We start from the raw sequence: 23,312 nt of genomic DNA on the forward strand, positions 1-23,312 counted from the left end.
TGGCTCAGTGGTGACCCGTAGGTAAGATCGAAAAAAACACCCACGAAAAGCTGCCGGAGCTGGCCGGTAGGTGAGTACCCCTGCAAAGAAAGGTTCGTTAAAGGTTTTTTTTATCATTCTTTTACGACAATTAAGTTAAAAAGGGTATTGAGAAGGTTTTCTGAATTTTTTTTTGTGTCATTGAAAAAATATTTTTTGTCTTTTCCCCCTCCTAGGCCCAACCGCAACCTCGGTCTAAATTTGAGTACTTACTGCCCATTCTGGTTAAGAACTGCCCAATTTGCCCAGGATCGCATTTAAACGGCGAGAATCTACGTATAAGATCCATTTTCTTTATTTTTTTTAATGCAATTTTTCGCTAGCGTTATTTGAGGAATCTTAGCAGTCTTTTTAGGTGGCAATCCGGCGGTGGGGGACTTTAGAGAAAGTCTAGCCCTTAGTTTCAACCTCTCAAATGTAATTGTAGGTTAACTGCACCACAAGGTTCAACTGCTTCCAAGGCTAAACATCACACACTTCCGGACTTTCTGTGACTGGTGGGCACTTTGTCAGCATAGATAACCAAATCTTGTTTTTTTTAACATTTATGCACCCATTTTTAGTTTGACTGGGCCACCTGCATTAGTGATGCCCTCCTCTTGAGGGAGGCACTTGTGAGTTTAAGGTTTTTGTCCTAATTATATTGGGCTCTTGCACATTCCATCAGTCCAGACAAAAAAGGCACAATCTTTTGCTACTAAACTTAAATTTATACTTCCTTCACTTACACAACACTCCCAACTATCACAGAATAAACCAGCTAATCAGAGAAAAGCTAAGCACATCCCTTATATAATTAAATAACTTATTACTGGCTGAAACCAGTTCACTGGTATGGCACGAAGTAAACAAGTTTAACAGCTAAATTGAAGTCGCTCTACTGATTATTTTGTGACAACACAGCTTACTATATTGTGGAAAGAGGATTGGGTCCCTATCAAATTATTTTGGAAAATGCAGCTGGTTGAAGGCATGCACATTTTCTTGGCATTAAAGTGGAATAATGATTTGTTTTATTGATAACTTTAAAAAGGGAGTTGGTTTGATATTGGTTGAGAAGGGATGGTTGAGGGGGTGATGACAATATTAGAAGCACTGCTTTTATTTTTTTCGGCAAACAGTAGGCGAACCTGATGCAACTATATTGAGGCCATATATCTCTAGAATCTGAACGTTCTATTTGTTCGAAGTACAGAAGGATTTGGAGAATCAGGGCTAGGAGTGCTGCCATTGAGTCAAACCTGAGACCCATGAGAATAGTCTAAAGTACAGAAGCCAAAAAAAGTAGAAAAAACCAAAAATGTAACATAGAAACATAGAAAATAGGTGCAGGAGTAGGCCATTTGGCCCTTTGAGCCTGCACCACCATTCAATAAGATCATGACTGATCATTCACCTCAGTACCCCTTTCCTGCTTTAGGCTCGATTACTTTTCCACTTGGAGTTCCTCCAATTTTCTCAGTACTATTTCCTCAACTATGGTTATCACACCTCATTGTACCTTCTCCTCTTGTACCCTTTCATTCACACAATCACATTGTTCTGTGAAAACCAAGACAAAGTACTCACTTTGTATCTCTGCTGTCTCTCCATCCTCGAAGAGAAGATTTATTTCTCCAATTGACCCGAGGCTTTTTTTTTTTAAAATGTATTTTTTTGTCATTTTCATTCTGTGTTTAAAACATCCTTTACATTGGTATGAAGAAAGACTGGCAGGCAATCATAGCCGTCCAAATTTTTTTTTGTTTCCCCTCTATATTTTCTATACGCTCCAATAGTAGCCCTAGATTTGCCAAATGCCATTTTTAGGCATAATTTTAATTTCTCTACTCAGCCAGAAGACACCAGCTTTTGCTGTAATCCTGTTATTCCTTCTGAGAATGTGCCTAGTCTGTATGCTAAACATTTCCTATTTAAGATTTTTCATTGTTTATCCAGTCTTGTCTGCCATTTTTTCTTTCCAATTTACCTGAGCTAGTTCCCTTTTAATCTTGTTGACATTTTCTTTTTTCCAGTTAAGTACCTTTATCTTTGAATGTTCCTTCTGAACCTAAATATGTTATGGTTGCTATTTTCTGGACATTCCCCTATCTTTAAATTATCTACTTGGCCCCAGTTCCAGTTGTTAAAACTAGATCCCCACTTCTACTGAACTAAAAGCATACTGATCTAAAAAGTCCTGGACATATTATAGAAACCCCTCCTATGCTCTGTCACTTACATTACTTTTATCCAGTCTTTGAATAATTAACATAATTCATTGTTATGGCCCCATTATTTAAGCATATATCTTAAAATTAACAACTTTTATTTATATAGCGCCTTCAACATAATAAAATGTCCCAAGGTGCTTCACAGCAGTGTTATAAGACATCGAGCCATATAAGAAGAAATTACGGCAGATGACCAAAAGCTTGGTCAAAGAGATAGGTTTTAAAAAGAACATAAGAACATAGAAATAGGAGCAGGAGTAGGCCATACGTCCCCTCGAAACTGCTCCGCCATTTAATATGATCATGGCTGATCTGATCATGGAGTCAGGTCCACTTCCCTGCCCGCTCCCCATAACCCCATATCATTTAAGAAATTGTCTATTTCTGTCTTAAATTTATTCAATGTCCCAGTTTCCACAGCTCTGAGGCAGCAACTTCCACAGATTTACAATCCTCTGAGAGAAGGAGGAGCATCTTAAAGGAGGAAAGAGAGGTAGAGAGGCGGAGAGGTTTAGGGAGGGAGTTGCAGAGCTTAGACCCCAAGCAGCTGAAGGCACGGCCACCGATGGTTGAGCAGTTATAATCAGGGATGCTCAAGAGGGCAGAATTTCTGGAGCGTAGATATCTCATGGGGTTGTGAGGCTGAAAGAGATTGCAGAGATAGGGAGGGGCGAGGCCATGGAGGAAATTATAAACAAAGATGAGAATTTTGAAATCGAGGCATTGCTTGACCAGCAATGTAGGTCAGCGAGCACAGGGGTGATGGGTGATCGGGCGCAAGTTTGGCGTAAGTTAGGACATGGGCTGCTGAGTTTTAGATGACCTCAAGTTTACGTCGGATAGCATGTGGGGCCAGCCAGGAGTCTGTTGGAAAAATCACATCTAGAGGTAACAAAGATATGGATGAGGGTTTCAGCAGCGGATGAGCTGAGGCAGGGCGATGTTACGGAGGTGTAAATATGCGGTCTTAGTTATGCTGCGGATATATGGTTGGAAACTCATTACAAGGTCAAATATGACTCCAAGGTTGCAAACAGTGTGGTTCAGCCTCAGACCAATGTTGGGGAGAGGAATGGAATCAGTGGCTAGGGAACGGAGTTTGTGACAAGGACCGAAAACAATGGCTTTGGTCTTCTCAATATCTAATTGGAAAACATTTTTGCTCATACAGTACTGGATGTCAGAGAAGCAGTCTGACAATTTAGAGATCGTGGAGGGGTCAAGAGAAGTGATGGTGAGTTAGAGCTTGGTGTCGTTAGCGTGCATGTGAAAACTGAGGCTGTGTTTTCAAATGTCGCCAAGGGGCAGCATGCAGATGAGAAATAGGAGGGCCAAGGATAGACCTTGGGGGACCCCACCAGAGGTAACAATGCAGGAGCGGGAAGTGAAGCCATTGCAGGTGATTCTCTGGCTACAATTAGATAGATAAGAATGGAACCAGGTGAGTGTAGTCTCATCCAGCTGGACGACGGTGGAAAGGCATTGGAGGAGGATGGAGTGGTCAACCATGTCAAAGGCGGTAGACATGTCGAGAAGGACAAGGAGGGATAGTTTGCCTTTGTCACTGTCACAAAGAATGTAATTTGTGACTTTGTTGAGAGCCGTTTCGGTACTGTGGCAGGGGCGAAAACCCGATTGGAGGGATTCAAACATAGAGTTGCGGGAAAGACAGGCACGGATTTGGGAGGCCACAACACGTTCAAGGATCCAGTCTCTCCTCATACGTCAGTCCTGCCATCCCGGGAATCAGTCTGGTGAACCTTCGCTACACTCCCACAATAGCAAGAACGTCCTTCCTCAGATTAGGAGACCAAAACTTAACACAATATTCCAGGTGAGGCCTTAACAAGGCCCTTTACAACTGCAAGAAGACCTCCCTGCTCCTATACTCAAAGGGAGGTTGGAGATGAAGCGGTAGTTTGCAAGGACAGAGGGGTAAAGGGTTGGATTTTTGAGGAGGGGTGATGACAACAGATATGATGGAGAGGGGAACAGTACCTGAGGAGAGAGAACCATTAACCATGTCAGCTAACATGGGAGCCAGAAAAGGAAGTTGGGTGGTCAGCAGTTTGGTGGGAATAGGGTCGAGGGAGCAGGAAGTGGGTCTCATGGACAAGATGAGCTCGGAGAGGTCATGAAGGGAGATCGTAGGGAAACTTGAGAAAAATGCGAGATCAGGGCTCGGGCAGGGGGGAGGTTTGGCTCCGTGGGCTAAACATAGAAACATAGAAAATAGGTGCAGGAGTAGGCCATTCGGCCCTTCGAGCCTGCACCACCATTCAAGAAGATCATGGATGATCATTCACCTCAGTACCCCTTTCCTGCTTTCTCTCCATACCCCTTGATCCCTTTAGCCGCAAAGGCCATATCTAACTCCCTCTTGAATAAATCTAATGAAGTGGCATCAACAACTCTCTGCGGTAGAGAATTCCACAGGTTAACAACTCTCTGAGTGAAGAAGTTTCTCCTCATCTCAGTCCTAAATGGCCTACCCCTTATCCTTAGACTGTGTCCCCTGGTTCTGGACTTCCCCAACATCAGGAACATTCTTCCCACATCTAACCTGTCCAGTCCCGTCAGAATTTTATATTTTTCTATGAGATCCATTCTCATCCTTCTAAACTCCAGTGAATACAGACCCAGTCAATCCAGTCTCTTCTCATACGTCAGTCCTGCCATCCCGGGAATCAGTCTGGTGAACCTTCGCTACACTCCCACAATAGCAAGAACGTCCTTCCTCAGATTAGGAGACCAAAACTTAACAATATTCCAGGTGAGGCCTTAACAAGGCCCTTTACAACTGCAAGAAGACCTCCCTGCTCCTATACTCAAATCCCCTAGCTATGAAGGCCAACATACCATTTGCCTTCTTCACCGCCTGCTGTACCTGCATGCCAACTTTCAATGACTGATGTACCATGACACCCAGGTCTTGTTGCACCTCTCCTTTTCCTAATCTGCTGCCATTCAGATAATATTCTGCCTTCGTGTTTTTGTCACCAAAGTGGATAACCTCACATTTATCCACATTATACTGCATCTGGCATGCATTTGCCCACTCACCTAACCTGTCCAAGTCACCCTGTAGCCTCTTAGCGTGCGCCTCACAGCTCACACCCCCACCCAGCTTAGTGTCTTCTGCAAACTTGGAGATATTACACTCAATTCCTTCATCTAAATCATTAATGTATTTTGAAACTAGCTGGGGTCCCAGCACTGAGCCCTGCGGCACCCCACTAGTTACTGCCTGCCTTTCTGAAAAGGACCAGTTTATTCCGACTCTCTGCTTCCTGTCTGCCAACCAGTTCTCTATCCACGTCAGTACATTACCCCCAATACCAAGTGCTTTAATTTTGCACACCAATCTCTTGTGTGGGACCTTGTCAAAAGCCTTTTGAAAGTCCAAATACACCACATCCACTGGTTCTCCCTTGTCCACTCTATTAGTTACATCCTCAAAAAATTCCAGAAGATTTATCAAGCACGATTTCTCTTTCATAAATCCATGCTGACTTGGACCAATCCTGTCACTGCTTTCCAAATGCGCTGCTATTTCATCTTTAATAATTAATTCCAACATTTTCCCCACTACTGATGTCAGGCTAACCAGTCTATAATTACCCGTTTTCTCTCTCCCTTCTTTTTTAAAAAGTGGTGTTATATTAGCTACCCACCAGTCCATCGGAACTGATCCAGAGTCGATAGACTGTTGGAAAATGATCACCAATGTATCCAATATTTCTATAGCCACTTCCTTAAGTACTCTGGGATGCAGACTATCGGCCTTCAATCCCATCAATTTCCCTAACACAATTTCCTGCCTAATAAGGATTTTCTTCAGTTCCTCCTTCTCACTAGACCCTTGGTCCCTTTGTATTTCCGGAAGGTTATTTGTGTCTTCCTTCGTGAAGACAGTACCAAAGTATTTGTTCAATTGGTCTGCCATTTCTTTGTTCCTCATTATAAATTCACCTGAATCTGACTGCAAGTGACCTACGTTTGTCTTCACTAATCTTTCTCTCTTCACATATCTATAGAAGCTTTTGCAGTCAGTTTTTATGTTCCCGGCAAGCTTCCTCTCCTACTCTAATTTTCCCTCTCCTAATTAAACCTTTTGTCCTCCTCTGCTGTATTCTAAATTTCTCCCAGTCCTCAGGTTTGCTGCTTTTTCTGGCCAATTTATATGCCTATCCTTGGTTTTAACACTATCCTTAATTTCCCTTGTTAGCCACAGTTGAGCCGCCTTCCCCGTTTTATTTTTACTCCAGACAGGGATGTACAATTGTTGAAGTTCATTCATGTGATCTTTAAATTTTTGCCATTGCTTATCCACTGTCAACCCTTTAAGTATTATTTGCCAGTCTATTCTAGCCAATTCACATCTCATACCATCGAAGTTACCTTTCCTTAAGTTCAGGACCCTAGTCTCTGAATTAACTGTGTCACTCTCCATCTTAATAAAGAATTCTACCATATTATGGTCACTCATCCCCAAGGGGCCTCACACAACAAGATTGCTAATTAGTCCTTTCTCGTTACACATCACCCAGTTTAGGATGGCCAGCCCTCTCGTTGGTTCCTCGATATATTGGTCGAGAAAACCATCCCTAATCCTCCTCCATCGCATTGCTACCAGTTTGGTTAGCCCAATCTATATGTAGATTAAAGTCACCCATGATAACTGCTGTACCTTTATTGCACGCATCCCTAATTTCTTGTTTGATGCTGTCCCCAACCTCACGACGACTGTTTGGTGGTTTGTACACAACTCCCACTAGCGTTTTCTGCCCTTCTGCCCTTTGGTATTCCGCAGCTCCACCCATACAGATTCCACATCATCAAGCTAATGTCCTTCCTTACTATTGCGTTAATTTCCTCTTTAACCAGCAACCAGGAAATTGTGTTGGGGAAATTGATGGGATTGAAGGCCGATAAATCCCCAGGGCCTGATGGACTGCATCCCAGAGTACTTAAGGAGGTGGCCTTGGAAATAGCGGATGCATTGACAGTCATTTTCCAACATTCCATTGACTCTGGATCAGTTCCTATGGAGTGGAGGGTAGCCAATGTAACCCCACTTTTTAAAAAAGGAGGAAGAGAGAAAACAGGGAATTATAGACCGGTCAGCCTGACCTCAGTAGTGGGTAAAATGATGGAATCAATTATTAAGGATGTCATAGCAGTGCATCTGGAAAATGGTGACATGATAGGTCCAAGTCAGCATGGATTTGTGAAAGGGAAATCATGCTTGACAAATCTTCTGGAATTTTTTGAGGATGTTTCCAGTAAAGTGGACAAAGGAGAACCAGTTGATGTGGTATATTTGGACTTTCAGAAGGCTTTCGACAAGGTCCCACACAAGAGATTAATGTGCAAAGTTAAAGCACATGGGATTGGGGGTAGTGTGCTGACGTGGATTGAGAACTGGTTGTCAGACAGGAAGCAAAGAGTAGGAGTAAACGGGTACTTTTCAGAATGGCAGGTAGTGACTAGTGGGGTGCCGCAAGGTTCTGTGCTGGGGCCCCAGCTGTTTACATTGTACATTAATGATTTAGACGAGGGGATTAAATGCAGTATCTCCAAATTTGCGGATGACACTAAGTTGGGTGGCAGTGTGAGCTGCGAGGAGGATGCTATTAGGCTGCAGAGTGACTTGGATAGGTTAGGTGAGTGGGCAAATGCATGGCAGATGAAGTATAATGTGGATAAATGTGAGGTTATCCACTTTGGTGGTAAAAACAGAGAGACAGACTATTGTCTGAATGGTGACAGATTAGGAAAAGGGAAGGTGCAACGAGACCTGGGCGTCATGGTACATCAGTCATTGAAGGTTAGCATGCAGGTACAGCAGGCGGTTAAGAAAGCAAATGGCATGTTGGCCTTCATAGCGAGGGGATTTGAATACAGGGGCAGGGAGGTGTTGCTACAGTTGTACAGGGCCTTGGTGAGGCCACACCTGGAGTATTGTGTACAGTTTTGGTCTCCTAACTTGAGGAAGGACATTCTTGCTATTGAGGGAGTGCAGCGAAGATTCACCAGACTGATTCCCGGGATGGCGGGACTGACCTATCAAGAAAGACTGGATCAACTGGGCTTGTATTCACTGGAGTTCAGAAGAATGAGAGGGGACCTCATAGAAACGTTTAAAATTCTGACGGGTTTAGACAGGTTAGATGCAGGAATAATATTCCCAATGTTGGGGAAGTCCAGAACCAGGGGTCACAGTCTGAGGATAAGGGGCAAGCCATTTAGGACCGAGATGAGGAGAAACTTCTTCACCCAGAGAGTGGTGAACCTGTGGAATTCTCTACCACAGAAAGTAGTTGAGGCCAATTCACTAAATATATTCAAAAGGGAGTTAGATGAAGTCCTTACTACTCGGGGGATCAAGGGTTATGGCGAGAAAGCAGGAAGGGGGTACTGAAGTTTCATGTTCAGCCATGAACTCATTGAAGGGCTGAATGGCCTGCTCCTGCACCTATTTTCTATGTTTCTATGTTTCTATGTAACACTACCCCACCTCCTTTTCCTTTCTGTCTATCCTTCCCGAATATTGAATACCCCTGGATGTTGTTTTCCCAACCTTAGTCACCCTGGAGCCATGTCTCCGTGATGCCAATTATATCATATTCATTAATTGCTGCCTGTGCAGTTAGGGGAAGGAAGAGAATTGGCAGAGGCAGCTGAATGGATGGATTCAATCTTATCTTACTAATAAGTTATATAAAAAACATTATATTTGTAGTTTGCATTTTATATACCAGGATCATTTAATTATAATCAACTTTTTATAAAGGTTGAAATTTCACACCCAGTAATAGGCTGGCTATGTAGTTCTGCTAAAATTTACACAAGATTATTTATTTTCTATTTTAAATTTAGACTTCTTAATTTATTTTTTCCTAAAATTAAGGACTAACCACTGGGTATTTTTGATGTTACTTTGTATAACATTATCATTCAAAGTATATTTTAATTTCAAATTATAGATCCAGTGTAGTTGCTTGATCATGCAATCCTATTTAAGTTTACAGTAAGTATCGTAAATTTAGAATTGTAATTTTTTTATTTAAGTCTAATAACGTGATTTTAATAATATTTCTAACGTTTGTAAGTTGACTTTTTGTAATGCAGTTGACGTTATCGAGTCATTCCCTCGGGTATCGAGTACCGCGTGATTTATTTAAGACGCTAGCTTCAGCATTAATGTAAGCTCATACCCCAAATATTATATAAAATAAAAACGGTTACTGATATTTATTCAGTCGCTGTTGTGAGCACTAACCTACGGCCTTGCAGCTTCCTCTCATCTCATCTCGATCCCTCCAGCACTAACCACAGCGCCGCTGGAATCCATGGTAACGCCTCAGGCCGTTCGAAAACCACCCACCAAAACCCGCACCTCGGGCCCGCGCTTTGAGCTGACGAATCAGCGCGCAGAACGTATTTGCTGGCGCGTGCTTTGTGACCAACCTGCGCAAGTCCGAACCCAACCAATGAAGATGCGCGGAAGCACTGACCAATCGTAACACCCTGCACTTTACGGGCACCAATCAGACATCGGCGCTTGTTTGACAACGACTGAAAACCTTTCAGAAAACTTTGAGTCGACGACAAACGAAAGAAAGAAAAGAGATAACCATAACAACACATATTATAGCGAATATTTGTAGATATGACGCCTATTAGTAACTCTCATAGATGCGAATTTTCAGGCTCATCATTTCCGGCTCATCAAAATCGCAGCTCTAATTGGTGGATTAATATAAGGTGATGCGAAAAGCTCAGCGCTCATTGGTCAGTGCGGCTGTGACTCAGGCAGTTGGTCGAGGCGGTCGGCCGTGGATGCCCCGGACCAGCGATGTCGCGCAGAGCTTGTGGTCTGATCATTTTCAGGAGGTTAAATGCGGCAGTAAGCTCCAAGCCAAATGAAATTGAGTTTCTACTTTTGCAAGCTTCTTACGGGGAGCATCACTGGACGCCGCCGAAAGGTGAGGCTGAACGGCGGGAGCGCCGCCTCTTGTCAAGAGTAGAGCAGAGCAGAGCAGGTCGGGACAGGGAATTGGGGGGATGGTGAGGGAAACTTTGACCGTTGGGGGAAGCAGCAGCGCCTCCATTTAAAGGGACTTAAACAACTGGTCCGAGCAGCCTTCGGTTGGATGGAGAAGTCATGGCGAGCCTAGTCAATAATAAAACTGGCCAATAAGTCTACTCGGACGTCGCGTTAGGTTACAACAGCATAGTGGTTATATTACTGGACTAGTACTCCAGAGGCCTGGACTAATAACATAAGAAATAGGAGCAGTAGAAGACCCTTTGGTCTTTTGCGCATGTGCCATTCAATAAAATATTAGCTGATCATCAACCTCAATTCCACTTTCCTGTCTGATCTCCATATCCCTTGATTCTCCTCGACACTCAAAATCTATCTGAGCCATGAATATACACAATGACTCTACATCCACAGCCCTCTGGGACAGAAAATGCCAAAGATTCACGATGCTCTGAATGAAGAAATTCCCCCTCATAACATAATGTAAGAAATCGGAACAGGAATAGTCCATATGGCTCCTCGAGCCTGCTCTGCCATTCAATAAGATCATGGCTGATCTGATCATGGACTTAACTCCACTTCCCTGCCTGCTCACCATAACCCCTTATCGTTTAAGAAACTGTCTATTTCTATCCAAAATTTATTCAATGTCCAAGCTTCCACAGCTCTCTGAGGCAGTGAATTGCACAGATTTACAACCCTCAAAGAAATTTTTCCTCATCTCTGTTTTAAATGGGTGGCCCTTTATTCTAAGATCATGCCCTCTAGTTCTAGTCTTCCCCCCCCCCCATCCTCTCTGCATCCACCTTGTCAAGCCCTCTCATAATCTTGTACATTTTGATAAGATCATTTCTCATTCTTAATTCCAATAAGTAGAGGCTCAACCTTTCCTCATGTCAACCCCTCATCCCTGGAATCAAGTTAGTGAGCCTTCTCTGAACTGCCTCCCAAGTAAGTATATCCTTTTGTAAATATCGAAATCAAAACCGCACGCAGTATTCCAGCTGTGGCCTCACCAATACCTTTATAAAGCTGTAGCCAGACTTCCCTGCTTTTATACTCCATACCCTTTGCAATAAAGGCCAATATACCATTGGCCTTCCTGATCACTTGCTGTACCTGCATATTATCCTTTTGTGTTTCATGCATAAGTGCCCCCAAGTCCTGCTGTACTGTGGCACTTTGCAATCTTTCTCCATTTAAATAATAACTTGCTCTTTGATTTTTTTTCTGCCAAAGTGCATGATCTCTCTCTTTCTGACATTATACTCCATCTACCAAATTTTTGCCCACTCACTTAGCCTGTCTATCCTTTTGCAGATTTTTTGTGTCCTCCTCACACTTTGGTTTTCCTCCCATCTTTGTATCATCAGCAAACTTGGCTACGTTACACTCAGTCCCTTCTCCCAAGTCATTAATATAGATTGTAAATAGTTGGGGTCCCAGCATTGATCCCTGCGGTACCCCACTAGTCTTGGTCTTAAATGGCCTATCTCTTATCCTGAGACTATGCACCCTAGTTCTTGCACTCCAGCCAGGGGAAGCAACCCCTCAGCATCTACCCTATCAATCCCTTTCAGAATCTTGCATGTTTCAATGAGATCACCTCTCATTCTTCTAAACTCGAGAGTATAAACCCATTCTACACAGTCTCTCATCAAATGACAGCCCTCTCATCCCAGGAATCAATCTAGTGAACCTTCATTGCACCACGTCCAAGGCCTTGTTGATCCTAAAGCAAGTGCTCTACTCGGAACTCCCAGGTGGGCAGAGGAAGCATTTCAAGGACACCCTCAAAGCCTCCTTGATGAAGTGCAACATCCCCATCGACACCTGAGAATCCCTGGCCAAAGACCGCCCTAAGTGGAGGAAGAGCATCCGGGAGGGCGCTAAGCACCTAGAGTCTCGTCGCCGAGAGCATGCAGAAAACAAGCGCGGGCAGTGGAAGGAGCATGTGGCAAACCAAACTCCCCACCTACTCTTTCCTACAACGACTGTCTGTCCCACCTGTAACAGAGACTAATTCCTGTATTGAACTGTACAATCACCTGAGAACTCCCTTTTAAAGAGTTCGAGGAACTGCCTATGATGATGATGACCTCCAAGGCAAGTATATCCTTGGATAAGGAGACCAAAACTGTGCACAGTATTCCAGGTGTGGTCTCACCAAGACCCTGTACAATTGTAGCAAGACTAACTTACTCTTGTACTCCAACCCCCTTGCAATAAAGGACAACATGCCATTTGCCATCCTTATTGTTTGCTGTACCTGCATGCTAGCTTTCTTGCACGAAGGCACTCAAACTCTCTGAACATTTAAAAGTTTCTCACCATTAAAAAGTATTCTGTTTTTCGATTCTTCCTAACAAAGTGAATAATCTCATATTTTACATTGTACTGCCACCTTACTGCCCACTCACTTAGTCTATCTATATTCCTTTGCAGCCTCTGTTCTCCTCACAGCTTACTGTCCCATCTAGCTTTTGATACATTACACTCTAGGTCATTAATGAATCAAAGGTAAAAAGATGTGGATTGAGGGCCCAACAAAATGGGTCAGCTGCCACAGATTCAATACTCCAGGACAGTCAGTTTGACCCAACCAGTCTATGTTGGAGTTTATTCTCCACGCCAACAAATATAATTACAATTACCATCCTGTTCCTTATCCATTCATCCACCTGGTGAATCTATTGTTGAATGTAGGCAATGACCTGGATTTTGCTGAGATAATAACAGCGCTCTCTGTTATTACTGGGTAAAACTGATTCATAGAATGATTACAGCACAGAAAGAGACTATTCGGCCCGTCGAGCTCATGCTAGCTCTCTGCAAGAGCAGCGCTGCTAATCCCACTCCCCTGCTCTTTTGCTGTAGCCCTGCAAATTTTTTTCCTTCAGGTACTTCTCCAGTTACCTTTTGAAAGCCACGATTGAGTCTGCCTCCACCACCCTTTCAGGCAGTGCATTCCAGATCCTAACCCCTCGATGCATAAAAAAGTTGTTCCTCATGTCGCCTTTTGGTTCTTTTGCCAATCTGTGTCCTCTGGTTCTCGACCGTTCTGCTAGTTGGAACAGTTTCTATTACAAGAGGATTACTGCAATTGTATATGTCCCTGGCAAACACGATTTCCTTCTCATAAAACCATGATGATTCTGGTGAGAATACACTTGGAGTATTGTATACAGTTTTGGTCTCCTTACCTAAGGAAGGATATACTTGCCATAGAGGGAGTACAACAAAGGTTCACCAGACTGATTCCTGGGATGGGGGATCGTCCTCTGAGGAGAGATTGAGTTGACTAGGCCTATATTCTCTCGAGTTTAGAAGAATGAGAGGTGATATAATTAAATCATTCAAAATTCTTATAGGGCTTGATAGAGTAGATGCAGGGAGGATGTGCGAAAACAAGAGTTTCCGAAGTGGAGGCGGCATACCTGAGTGGGAGCAGACCAAGGCCCGAGAGTGGGGATAAAAGCCACAGCAGGCCACAGCATTGGGCAGTGTGATCTCCTGGACTAGTTTTGATCGCCTGGTTGGGTTGGAGAGGAATTTTCCCATTTTTTCCCCAATTAGCCTGGGTTTTTATCTGGTTTTTTGCCTCTCCCAGGAGATCGCACAGCTCCGGGTGAGGAGAACTCTGCTGTGTGACATCACAGGTAAGTAATTGGTAGTGATTGTGGGCGGAGTTTTTCTTTAAATTAGCATATAGCTTATAACTAAATACTAAAAATTAACCTTTATTTGTTTAACTAATTTAATAAACTATATAGGGTAAATACTTGATTAACGCTAAACTAATTAATTAAATAATATAATGGGAAAACAGGAGATGTGTTGCTGCTGCAATATGTGGGAGCTTCTGGACGTTTTGGTCCAGGGCGACTACATCTGCGGTAAGTGTCTGCGGCTCGACGAACTTCGGCTCCAAGTTAAGGAGCTGGAGTCCGAGATACAGACATTGCAAGACATCAGAGAGGGAGAAAATTACCTGGACCTTTTGCTCAAGGAGGCAGCCACAACCTCTAGATTAAATACTTTAGAATTGACATGTGGTCAGGGACAGGAGGGTGTGACTGCGAATGAAGCAGGTAGGGGGATCCAGGAGGTAGTATTGCAGGAGCCTCAGTCCCTGCATTTGTCCAATAGATTTGAGGTTCTTGTAATCCTTGAAGACAAGTGTGCAGGCTGCGGGGTGGACGAGCAGACTGACCAAGGCACCGTGGTGCAGAAAGCCATTCAAGTGAGGGGAGTAAAGAGGCAGGTGATTGTAGTAGGGGTGATAGATAGGGTTCTCTGTAGCTGAGAGCATGCGTCCCGAAGGCTGTGTTGCCTACCCGGTGCCAGAGTAAAGGACATCGCCGGGCTGGAGAAGAACTTGGAGTGGGAGGGGGAGGATCCAGTTGCCGTGGTACACGTAGGTACCAATGACATAGGTAGGACTGAGAAAGAGTTTCTGCTGAGAGAGTTTGAACAGTTAGGGACTAAATTGAAAAGCAGACCACAAAGGTAATAATCTCTGCATTATTACCTGAGCCACGAGCAAATTGGCATAGGGTCAATAGAATCAGGGAGATGACTGCGTGTCTCAGAGATTGGTGTGGGAGAAGTGGGTTTTGATTCGTGGGGCACAGGCACCAATACTCGGGAAAGAGTGAGCTGTTCCGTGGGGACGGACTACACCTGAACTATGCTGGGACCAGAGTTCTAGCGAACCCTGTTTCTTAGAACAGTATGTTTGTTTCTTAGAACAGTATGTTACAGAACCTACAAGGGAGCAAGCTATCTTAGATCTGGTCCTGTGTAATGAGACAGGAAAAATAAATGATCTCCTAGTAAAAGATCCTCTCGGAATGAGTGATCACAGTATGGTTGAATTTGTAATACAGATTGAGTGTGAGGAAGTTGTGTCAGAAACGAGTGTACTATGCTTAAACAAAGGGGACTACAGTAGGATGATGGCAGAGTTGGCTAAAGTAGACTGGAAATACAGACTAAACGGTGGCACAATTGAGGAACAGTGGAGGACTTTTAAGGAGCTCTTTCATAGTGCGCAACAAAAATATATTCCAGTGAAAAAGAAGGGTGGTAAGAGAAGGGATAACCAGCCGTGGATAACCAAGGAAATAAAGGAGAGTATCAAATCAAAGACCAATGCGTATAAGGTGGCCAAGGTTAGTGGGAAACTAGAAGATTGGGAAAATTTTAAACAACAGCAAAGAATGACTAAAAAAGCAATAAAGAAAGGAAAGATAGATTACGAAGGTAAACTTGCGCAAAACATAAAAGCAGATGGTAAAAGCTTTTACAGATATATAAAACGGAAAAGAGTGACTAAAGTAAATGTTGGTCCCTTAGAAGATGAGAAGGGGGATTTAATAATGGGAAATGTGGAAATGGCTGAGACTTTAAACAATTATTTCGCTTCGGTCTTCACAGTGGAAGACACAAAAACCATGCCAAAAATTGCTGGTCACAGGAATGTGGGAAGGGAGGACCTTGAGATAATCACTATCACTAGGGGGGTAGTGCTGGACAGGCTAATGGGACTCAAGGTAGACAAGTCCCCAGGTCCTGATGAAATGCATCCCAGGGTATTAAAAGAGATGGCGGAAGTTATAGCAGATGCATTCGTTATAATCTACCAAAATTCTCTGGACTCTGGGGAGGTACCCGGATTGGAAAGCAGCTAATGTAACGCCTCTGTTTACAAAAGGGGGCAGACAAAAGGCAGGTAACTATAGGCCAGTTAGTTTAACATCGTAGTGGGGAAAATGCTTGAAACTATCGTTAAGGAAGAAATAGCGGGACATCTAGATACGAATAGTGCAATCAAGCAGACACAGCATGGATTCATGAAGGGGAAATCATGTTTAACTAATTTACTGGAATTCTTTGAGGATATAACAAGCATGGTGGCTGGAGGTGTACCGATGGATGTGGTGTATTTAGATTTCCAAAAGGCATTCGATAAGATGCCACACAAAAGGTTACTGCAGAAGATAGAGGTACGCGGAGTCAGAGGAAATGTATTAGCATGGATAGAGAATTGGTTGGCGAACAGAAAGCAGAGAGCCGGGATAAATGGGTCCTTTTCTGGTTGGAAATCGGTGGTTAGTGGTATGCCACAGGGATCGGTGCTGGGACCACAACTGTTTACAATATACATAGATGACCTGGAAGAGGGGACAGAGTGTAGTGTAACAAAATTTGCAGATGACACAAAGATTAGTGGGAAAGCGGGTTGTGTAGAGGACACAGAGAGGCTGCAAAGAGATTTGGATAGGTTAAGCGAATGGGCTAAGGTTTGGCAGATGGAATACAATGTCGGAAAGTGTGAGGTCATCCACCTTGGGGGAAAAAAACAGTAAAAAGGGAATATTATTTGAATGGGGAGAAATTACAACATGCTGAGGTGCAGAGGGACCTGGGGGTCATTGTGCATGAAACTCTTTTAGAGTCTACCTGCAAAACATAAAATATTAAACCGTGCCACCCGACCTGGGTGACACACCAGACATTTACAAGGCCCTTTTTTTTCCCCAAAAAGTTAGTTTGCAGGTGCAGCAGGTAATCAAGAAGGCGAGAGGGATGGAGTACAAAAGCAGGGAGGTCCTGCTGTAACTGTATAGGGTATTGGTAAGGCCGCACCTGGAGTACTGCGTGCAGTTTTGGTCACCTTTCTTAAGGAAGGATAATACTGGCTTTGGAGGGGGTACAGAGACGATTCACTCGGCTGATTCCGGAGATGAAGGGGTTACCTTATGATGATTGATTGAGTAGACTGGGTCTTTACTCGTTGGAGTTCAGAAGGATGAGGGGTGATCTTATAGAAACATTTCAAATAATGAAACGGATAGACAAGATAGAGGCGGAGAGGTTGTTTCCACTGGTCGGGGAGACTAGAACTAGGGGGCACAGCCTCAAAATACGGGGAAGCCAATTTAAAACCGAGTTGAGAAGGAATTTCTTCTCCCAGAGGGTTGTGAATCTGTGGAACTCTCTGTCCAAGGAAGCAGTTGAGGCTAGCTCATTGAATGTATTCAAATCACAAATAGATAGATTTTTAACCAATAAGGGAATTAAGGGTTACGGGGAGTGGGCGGGTAAGTGGAGCTGAGTCCACGGCCAGATCAGCCATGGTCTAATTGAATGGCGGAGCAGGCTCGAGGGGCTAGATGGCCTACTCCTGTTCCTAATTCTTATGTTCTTATGAACCGACTAACTAGGGAGGTTGATAGGGCTTTAAACTAAATAAGGCGGGGTGGTGGTGGGGGGGGGGGGGGGGGTGCGGGCGGGTGGGGGAGGATGGTCGCAGGAGAGAGCAATCTAGAATGCTAAAGAGAAAAGAAAATGTAGCAATGCCGGAAAGTGATTATGGTAAGGATAACCAGATTATGTCAGGAAGGGACAGAGCATACAAACAAGAGTGCACTCGCAAATAAGGTCCAGGTAAGAAAAAATAGCGATAAGACAAATAGGATTATATTACAAAATAATGTTAAGATGTCTAATAATGTTAAAAAGACAAGTTTAAAAGCATTGTATCTGAATGCGCGAAGCATCTGTAATAAGGTAGACAAATTAACAGCGCAAATAGATGTAAACGAATACGATATAGTTGCAATTGCGGAGACATGGTTGCAGGGTGACCAGGGTTGGGAACTGAATACTCAAAGACATTCAATATTTAGGAAGGACAGGCAAAAAGGAAGAGGGGGTGGTGTAGCGTTGTTAGTAAAGGATAAAATCAGAGCAACAGTGAGAAAGGATATTGGCTCAGCAAATCAGATGTAGAATCAGTCTGGGTGGATTTTCAGAAGGCCTTTGATAAAGTCCCACATAAGAGGTGGGGGATAGGGACTGCCGGCATCGGGTCCTGCTCACAGCCCGCAGGACACGCTAGGAGGGCGAGGAGTGTGTGCACAGACTTCACTGCGCATGTGCGTAGCTGCCGGCAGTGTTTTCTGCGCTGGCCTGTTGCTCTGCCCCCCACTTCACTACACCACACTGAGACACCGGAGACTTGGCAGAGCGAGCAGGATGGGGCCTCTTTTATTCGGCGCCGTTTCCAGCACACAAAGTCGCCGCATTTAAGGTAAGTGCGCCGAAAAAAAGGGGTTGGGTAAAATTGGGCCCACAGGGTGGTGAACCTGTGGAATTCTCTACCACAGAAAGCTGTGGAGGCCAAGTCACTGAATATAAGAGGGAGATAGATAGATTTCTAGAAACAAAAGGCATCAAGGGATATGGGTAAAAAGTGGGAATATGGTGTTAAGATAGAGGATCGACCATGATCATATTGAATGGCGGTGCAGACATGAAGGGCCAAATGGCCAACTAATGCTCCTATTTTCTGTGTTTCTATGTTTCCCCTGGCTGGGGAATCTAGAACCAGGGGTCACAGTCTCAGAATAAGGGGTCAGCCATTTAGAACTGAGATGAGGAGAAATTTCTTCACTCAGAGGATGCTGAAGCTTTGTAACTTTCTACGCCGGAGGGCTGTGGATCCTCAGTTGTTGAGTATATTCAAGACAAAGATTGATAGATTTTTGGATATTAAGGGATATGGGGATAGTGCAGGAAAGTGAAGTGGAAGATCAGCCGTGATCTTATTGAATGGCTTACTCCTGCTCCTATTTTGTGTGTTCTATCCACTCTGTCTGGACCCATCGTGATTTTGAACACCTCTATCGAATCTCCTGTCAACCTCCTCTGCTCCAAGGAGAACAACCCCAGCTTCTCTAGTCTATCCACATAACTGAAGTCCCTCATCCCAGGAATCACTCACGTAAGTCTTTTCTGCCTCCCTAAGGTCTTAATTTTGATCCCTTATCAGCCCCACTCTTCTTACTATCGTTTACTATTTATAAGCATATGGAAGACTTTTGAATTCGCTTTTATGTTAGCTGCCAATCTATTCTCGTACTCTCTCTGCCCCTCTTATTTTCTTTTTCATTTCCCCTCTGAACTTTCTATACTCGGCCCGATTCTCACTTGTATTCTCAATCTGACATCTGTCATATGTGCTCTTTTTCTGCTTCATCTTACTTTCTATTTCTTTCGTCATTCAGGGGGCTCTGACCTTTGTTGCCCTACCTTTCCCCATCGTGGGAATGTACCTCAATTGTACTCTAACCATCTCCACTTTAAAGGCAGCCTTTTGTTCTATTACAGTTTTCTCTGCCAATCTTCGATTCCAATTTACCCAGGCCAGATCCGTTCTCAACCCATTGAAATTGGCCTTCCTCCAATTAAGTATTTTTACCCTAGATGGCTCCTGTCCTTTTCCATAGTTAATCTAAACCTTATGATACTATGAATTCTGTTTCATAAATGTTCCCCTACTCACACTTGTCCCACCACGAGCACAAAATATAAAAACAGATAGCAAGAGTTTCTATAGGTATATAAAAAGGAAAAGAGTGGCTAAAGTAAATGTTGGTCCCTTAGAGGACGAGACCAGAGAATTAGTAATAGGGAACATGGAGATGGCAGAAACTCTGAACAAATATTTTGTATCAGTCTTTGCAACAGAGGACACTAACAATATCCCAACAGTGGATAGTCAAGGGGCTATAGGCGGGGAGGAACTTAAGACAATCACAATCACTAAGGAGATGATACTCAGTAAAATAAATGGGACTAAAGGCGGATAAATCCTCTGGACCTGATGGCTTGCATCCTAGGGTCTTAAGAGAAGTAGCAGCAGGGATTGTGGATGCATTGGTTGTAATTTACCAAAATTCCCTGGATTCTGGGGAGGTCCCAGCAGATTGGAAAACTGCAAATGTAACGCCCCTATTTAAAAAAGGAAACAGACAAAAAGCAGGAAACTATTAGCCTAACATCTGTGGTTGGGAAAATGTTCGAGTCCATTATTAAAGAAGCAGTGGCAGGACATTTGGAAAAACATAATTCGGTCAGGCAGAGTCAGCATGGATTTATGAAAGGGAAGTCATGTTTGACAAATTTGCTGGAATTCTTTGAGGATGTAACAAATAGGGTGGATAAAGGGGAACCAGTTGATGTGTATTTGGATATCCAGAAGGCATTTGACAAGGTGCGACATAAAAGGTTACTGCACAAGATAAAAGTTCACGGGGTTGGGGGTAATATATTAGCATGGATAGAGGATTGGCTAACTAACAGAAAACAGAGAGTCGGGATAAATGGTTCATTCTTGAGTTTCAATCAGTAACTAGTGAGGTGCCACAGGGATCAGTGCTGGGACCCCAACTATTCACAATCTATATTAATGACTTGGAGGAAGGGACCGAGTGTAACTTGGCCAAGTTTGCTGACGATACAAAGATGGGAGGAAAAGCAATGTGTGAAGAGGACAAAAAAAACCTGAAAAAGAACATAGACAGGTTAAGTGAGTGAACAAAAATTTGTCAGATGGAGTATAATGTTGGAAAGTGTGAGGTTATGCACTTTGACAGAAAAAAAATCACAGAGCAAGTTATTATTTAAACGAAGACAGATTGCAAAGTGCTGCAGTACAGCGGGACCTGGGGTCCTGGTGCATGAAACACTAAAGGTATGTATGCAGGTACAGCAAGTGATCAGGAAGGCCAATGGAATCTTGGCCTTTATTGCAAAGGGGATGGAGTATAAAAGCAGGGAAGTCTTGCTACAATTATACAGGGTATTGGTGAGGCCACACATGGAATACTGCGTACAGTTTTGGTTTCCATATTTACGAAAGGATATACTTTGGAGGCAGTTCAGAGAAGGTTCACGAGGTTGACTTATGAGGACAGGTTGAGTAGGTTGGGCCTCTACTCATTGGAATTCAGAAGAATGAGAGGTGATCTTATCGAAACGGATAGGATTATGAGGGGACTTGACAAGGTGAGTGCAAAGAGGTTGTTTCCACTGATAGGAGAGACTAGAACGAGAGGGCATAATGTTAGAATAAGGGGTCGCCAGTTTAAAACTGAGATGAGGAGGAATTTCTTCTCTGAGGGTTGTAAATCTGTGAAATTCGCTGCCTCAGAGAGCTGTGGAAGTTGGGTCATTGAATAAATTTAAGACCGAGATAGAAAGTTTCTTAACCGATAAGGGGTAATGGGGAACGGGCAGGGAAGTGGATCTGAGTCCATGATCGGATCAGCCATGATCGTATTGAATGGCGCAGCAGGCTCGAGGGGCCGTATGGCCTACTCCTGCTCCTATTTCTTATGTTCTTATGTTCATTCCCCAGAACCAGATCCAGCAATGCCTCCTTCCTCGTTGGGCCGGAAAAGTACTGATCAAGAAAGTTCTCCTGAACGCACCAGAAATTCTTCCCCCTCTCTGCCCTTTATATTATTACTATCCCAGTCTATATTAGGATATTTGAAGTCCCCCAATATCACTACTCTATAATTCTTGCACTTCTCTGTAATTTCCCTGCAAATTTGCTCCTGAGAGACCTGGGGGATACATACACAAATCTTTGAAGGTAACAGGACAAGTTGAGGAGGCTGTTAAAAAGGCTTACGGGATCCTGGGCTTTATAAATAGAGGCATAGAGTACAAAAGCAAGGCAGTTATGCTAAACTTTTATAAAACACTGGTTATGTCCCAGCTGGAGTATTGTGTCCAATTCTGGGCACCACATTTTAGGAAAGATGTCAAGACTTGAGAGGGAGCAGAGGAGATTTACTAGATGGTACCAGGGATGCGGAACTTCAGTTACATGGAGAGATACTGCCCAAGATAATAAAAATTGAGTTTTTAATCATTATTTATATGGCATAATTGCTCATTGGGACGGTTGCCGAAGGACATTGTCTAATGTGTCTCTTTTTTAAGGGCATGTTGATCCAGGTGAGGATGACCTTCAAACTGCACTTCGTGAAACTGAGGAAGAAGCAGGACTAAAAAGCAAGGACTTTGATGTGCTTGATGGATACCAAAAAGAAATGACATACAAAGTGAAGAATATACCTAAAACTGTTATCTATTGGCTGGCGGAACTAAAGGACTATGCTGTAGAAATAAAACTCTCTAATGAGCATCAGGCATTCTGCTGGTTGAATGTGGATGGGGCCTGTAAACTTTCTAAATATCAAGAAATGCAGGAAGCACTGAGAGAAGCTCACCTGTTCATTTCCACAAATAAATAAGACCATGTTCTTTGAAAAAGGGTCTGGATTGTTTTATTAAGGATTTGAAGATTTCTTCCCACCCTTTCCTCCCCTTCTACTTTGCTCTTGAAACCTCAAGGCATTGACTCAATACAAATTCACAAGTGGCACCAGTTCTTCAATATCTTGCTCAAGTCATTCTTCATGTGTGAGCCTGGAACCTTAAATGTTGGCAGGCAACAAAATGGAAGCATGTCCTGTTCTTGGCAAATTATCACACACACTTTCCTGCAAGACTCACTGGATACTAACCAGGGACAGGAACCCTAGCTGGTGAATGTTTGAAGAAAGAACGAACTTGTATTTATATAACACTATTCATAAATCTCAGGATATCTGAAAGTACTTCACAGCCAATTAATTACACTGTTGCAATGTAGGGAAACACGGCAGCCAATTTGCACACTGCAAGCTCACAAAGAGCAGTGAGCTAACTCACCAGATACTCTGTTTTAGTGAAGTCGATAGAAGAATAAATATTGGCCAGGACACCAGGGAAAACTCCCCTGCTCTTCTAGAATTGTGACATGGAGTCTTTACATCCACCTGAGAGGGCAGATGGGGCCTTGGTTTAACGTCTCATCTGAAAAAGGCACATCCGACAGGACAGCATTCCCTCAGTACTGCACTGAAGTGCCAGCCTAGCACCCAGAACCATCTGACTCAGCGGCCAGCGTGGTTAACACTGAGCCAAGGCTGACGCCACCAAAAGCAAATTAACTGGTCACTCATCTCATTTCTGTTTGTGGAAACTTGCTGTGCACAAATTGTCACATTTACATCCAAAACAACAGTACTTCATTGGCAGTAAAGGTTATCCAGAGGACATGAAAGGTGCTATATCTGTACAACTTGTTTCTTTTCAGGGCA

General features: G+C 43.5%; 2 protein-coding genes across 3 annotated transcripts in view; one reads left to right on the forward strand and one right to left on the reverse strand.

The window, feature by feature from the left end:
• Positions 1-9,694, reverse strand: part of LOC139239443 (kinesin-like protein KIF24) — a 148,480-nt gene extending 138,786 nt beyond the window's left edge. Inside the window, exon 1 of the mRNA XM_070868192.1 lies at positions 9,538-9,694. The gene's annotated coding sequence lies outside the window, so the exon portion shown is untranslated. The remainder of the gene's footprint in view (positions 1-9,537) is intronic.
• Positions 9,695-10,066: 372 nt separating this feature from the next.
• On the forward strand, positions 10,067-22,440 carry nudt2 (nudix (nucleoside diphosphate linked moiety X)-type motif 2). Of its 2 annotated transcripts, XR_011587995.1 has the most exons (3): positions 10,164-10,243; positions 19,031-19,096; positions 22,108-22,193. XR_011587995.1 is itself a non-coding variant. In XM_070862477.1 (2 exons), the coding sequence occupies exons 1-2, from the start codon at positions 10,114-10,116 to the stop codon at positions 22,419-22,421; spliced, it is 444 nt and encodes a 147-aa protein (XP_070718578.1). In that variant the 5' UTR covers positions 10,067-10,113; the 3' UTR covers positions 22,422-22,440. The 2 variants fall into 2 exon arrangements, 1 of the variants encoding a protein (XP_070718578.1); XM_070862477.1 differs by lacking the exon at positions 19,031-19,096 and having other exon boundaries at positions 10,067-10,243; positions 22,108-22,440.
• Positions 22,441-23,312: the final 872 nt, after the last annotated feature.

This window comes from Pristiophorus japonicus, chromosome 2 (genome assembly GCF_044704955.1).
Source record: "Pristiophorus japonicus isolate sPriJap1 chromosome 2, sPriJap1.hap1, whole genome shotgun sequence".
Taxonomy (NCBI): Eukaryota; Metazoa; Chordata; class Chondrichthyes; family Pristiophoridae; genus Pristiophorus; species Pristiophorus japonicus.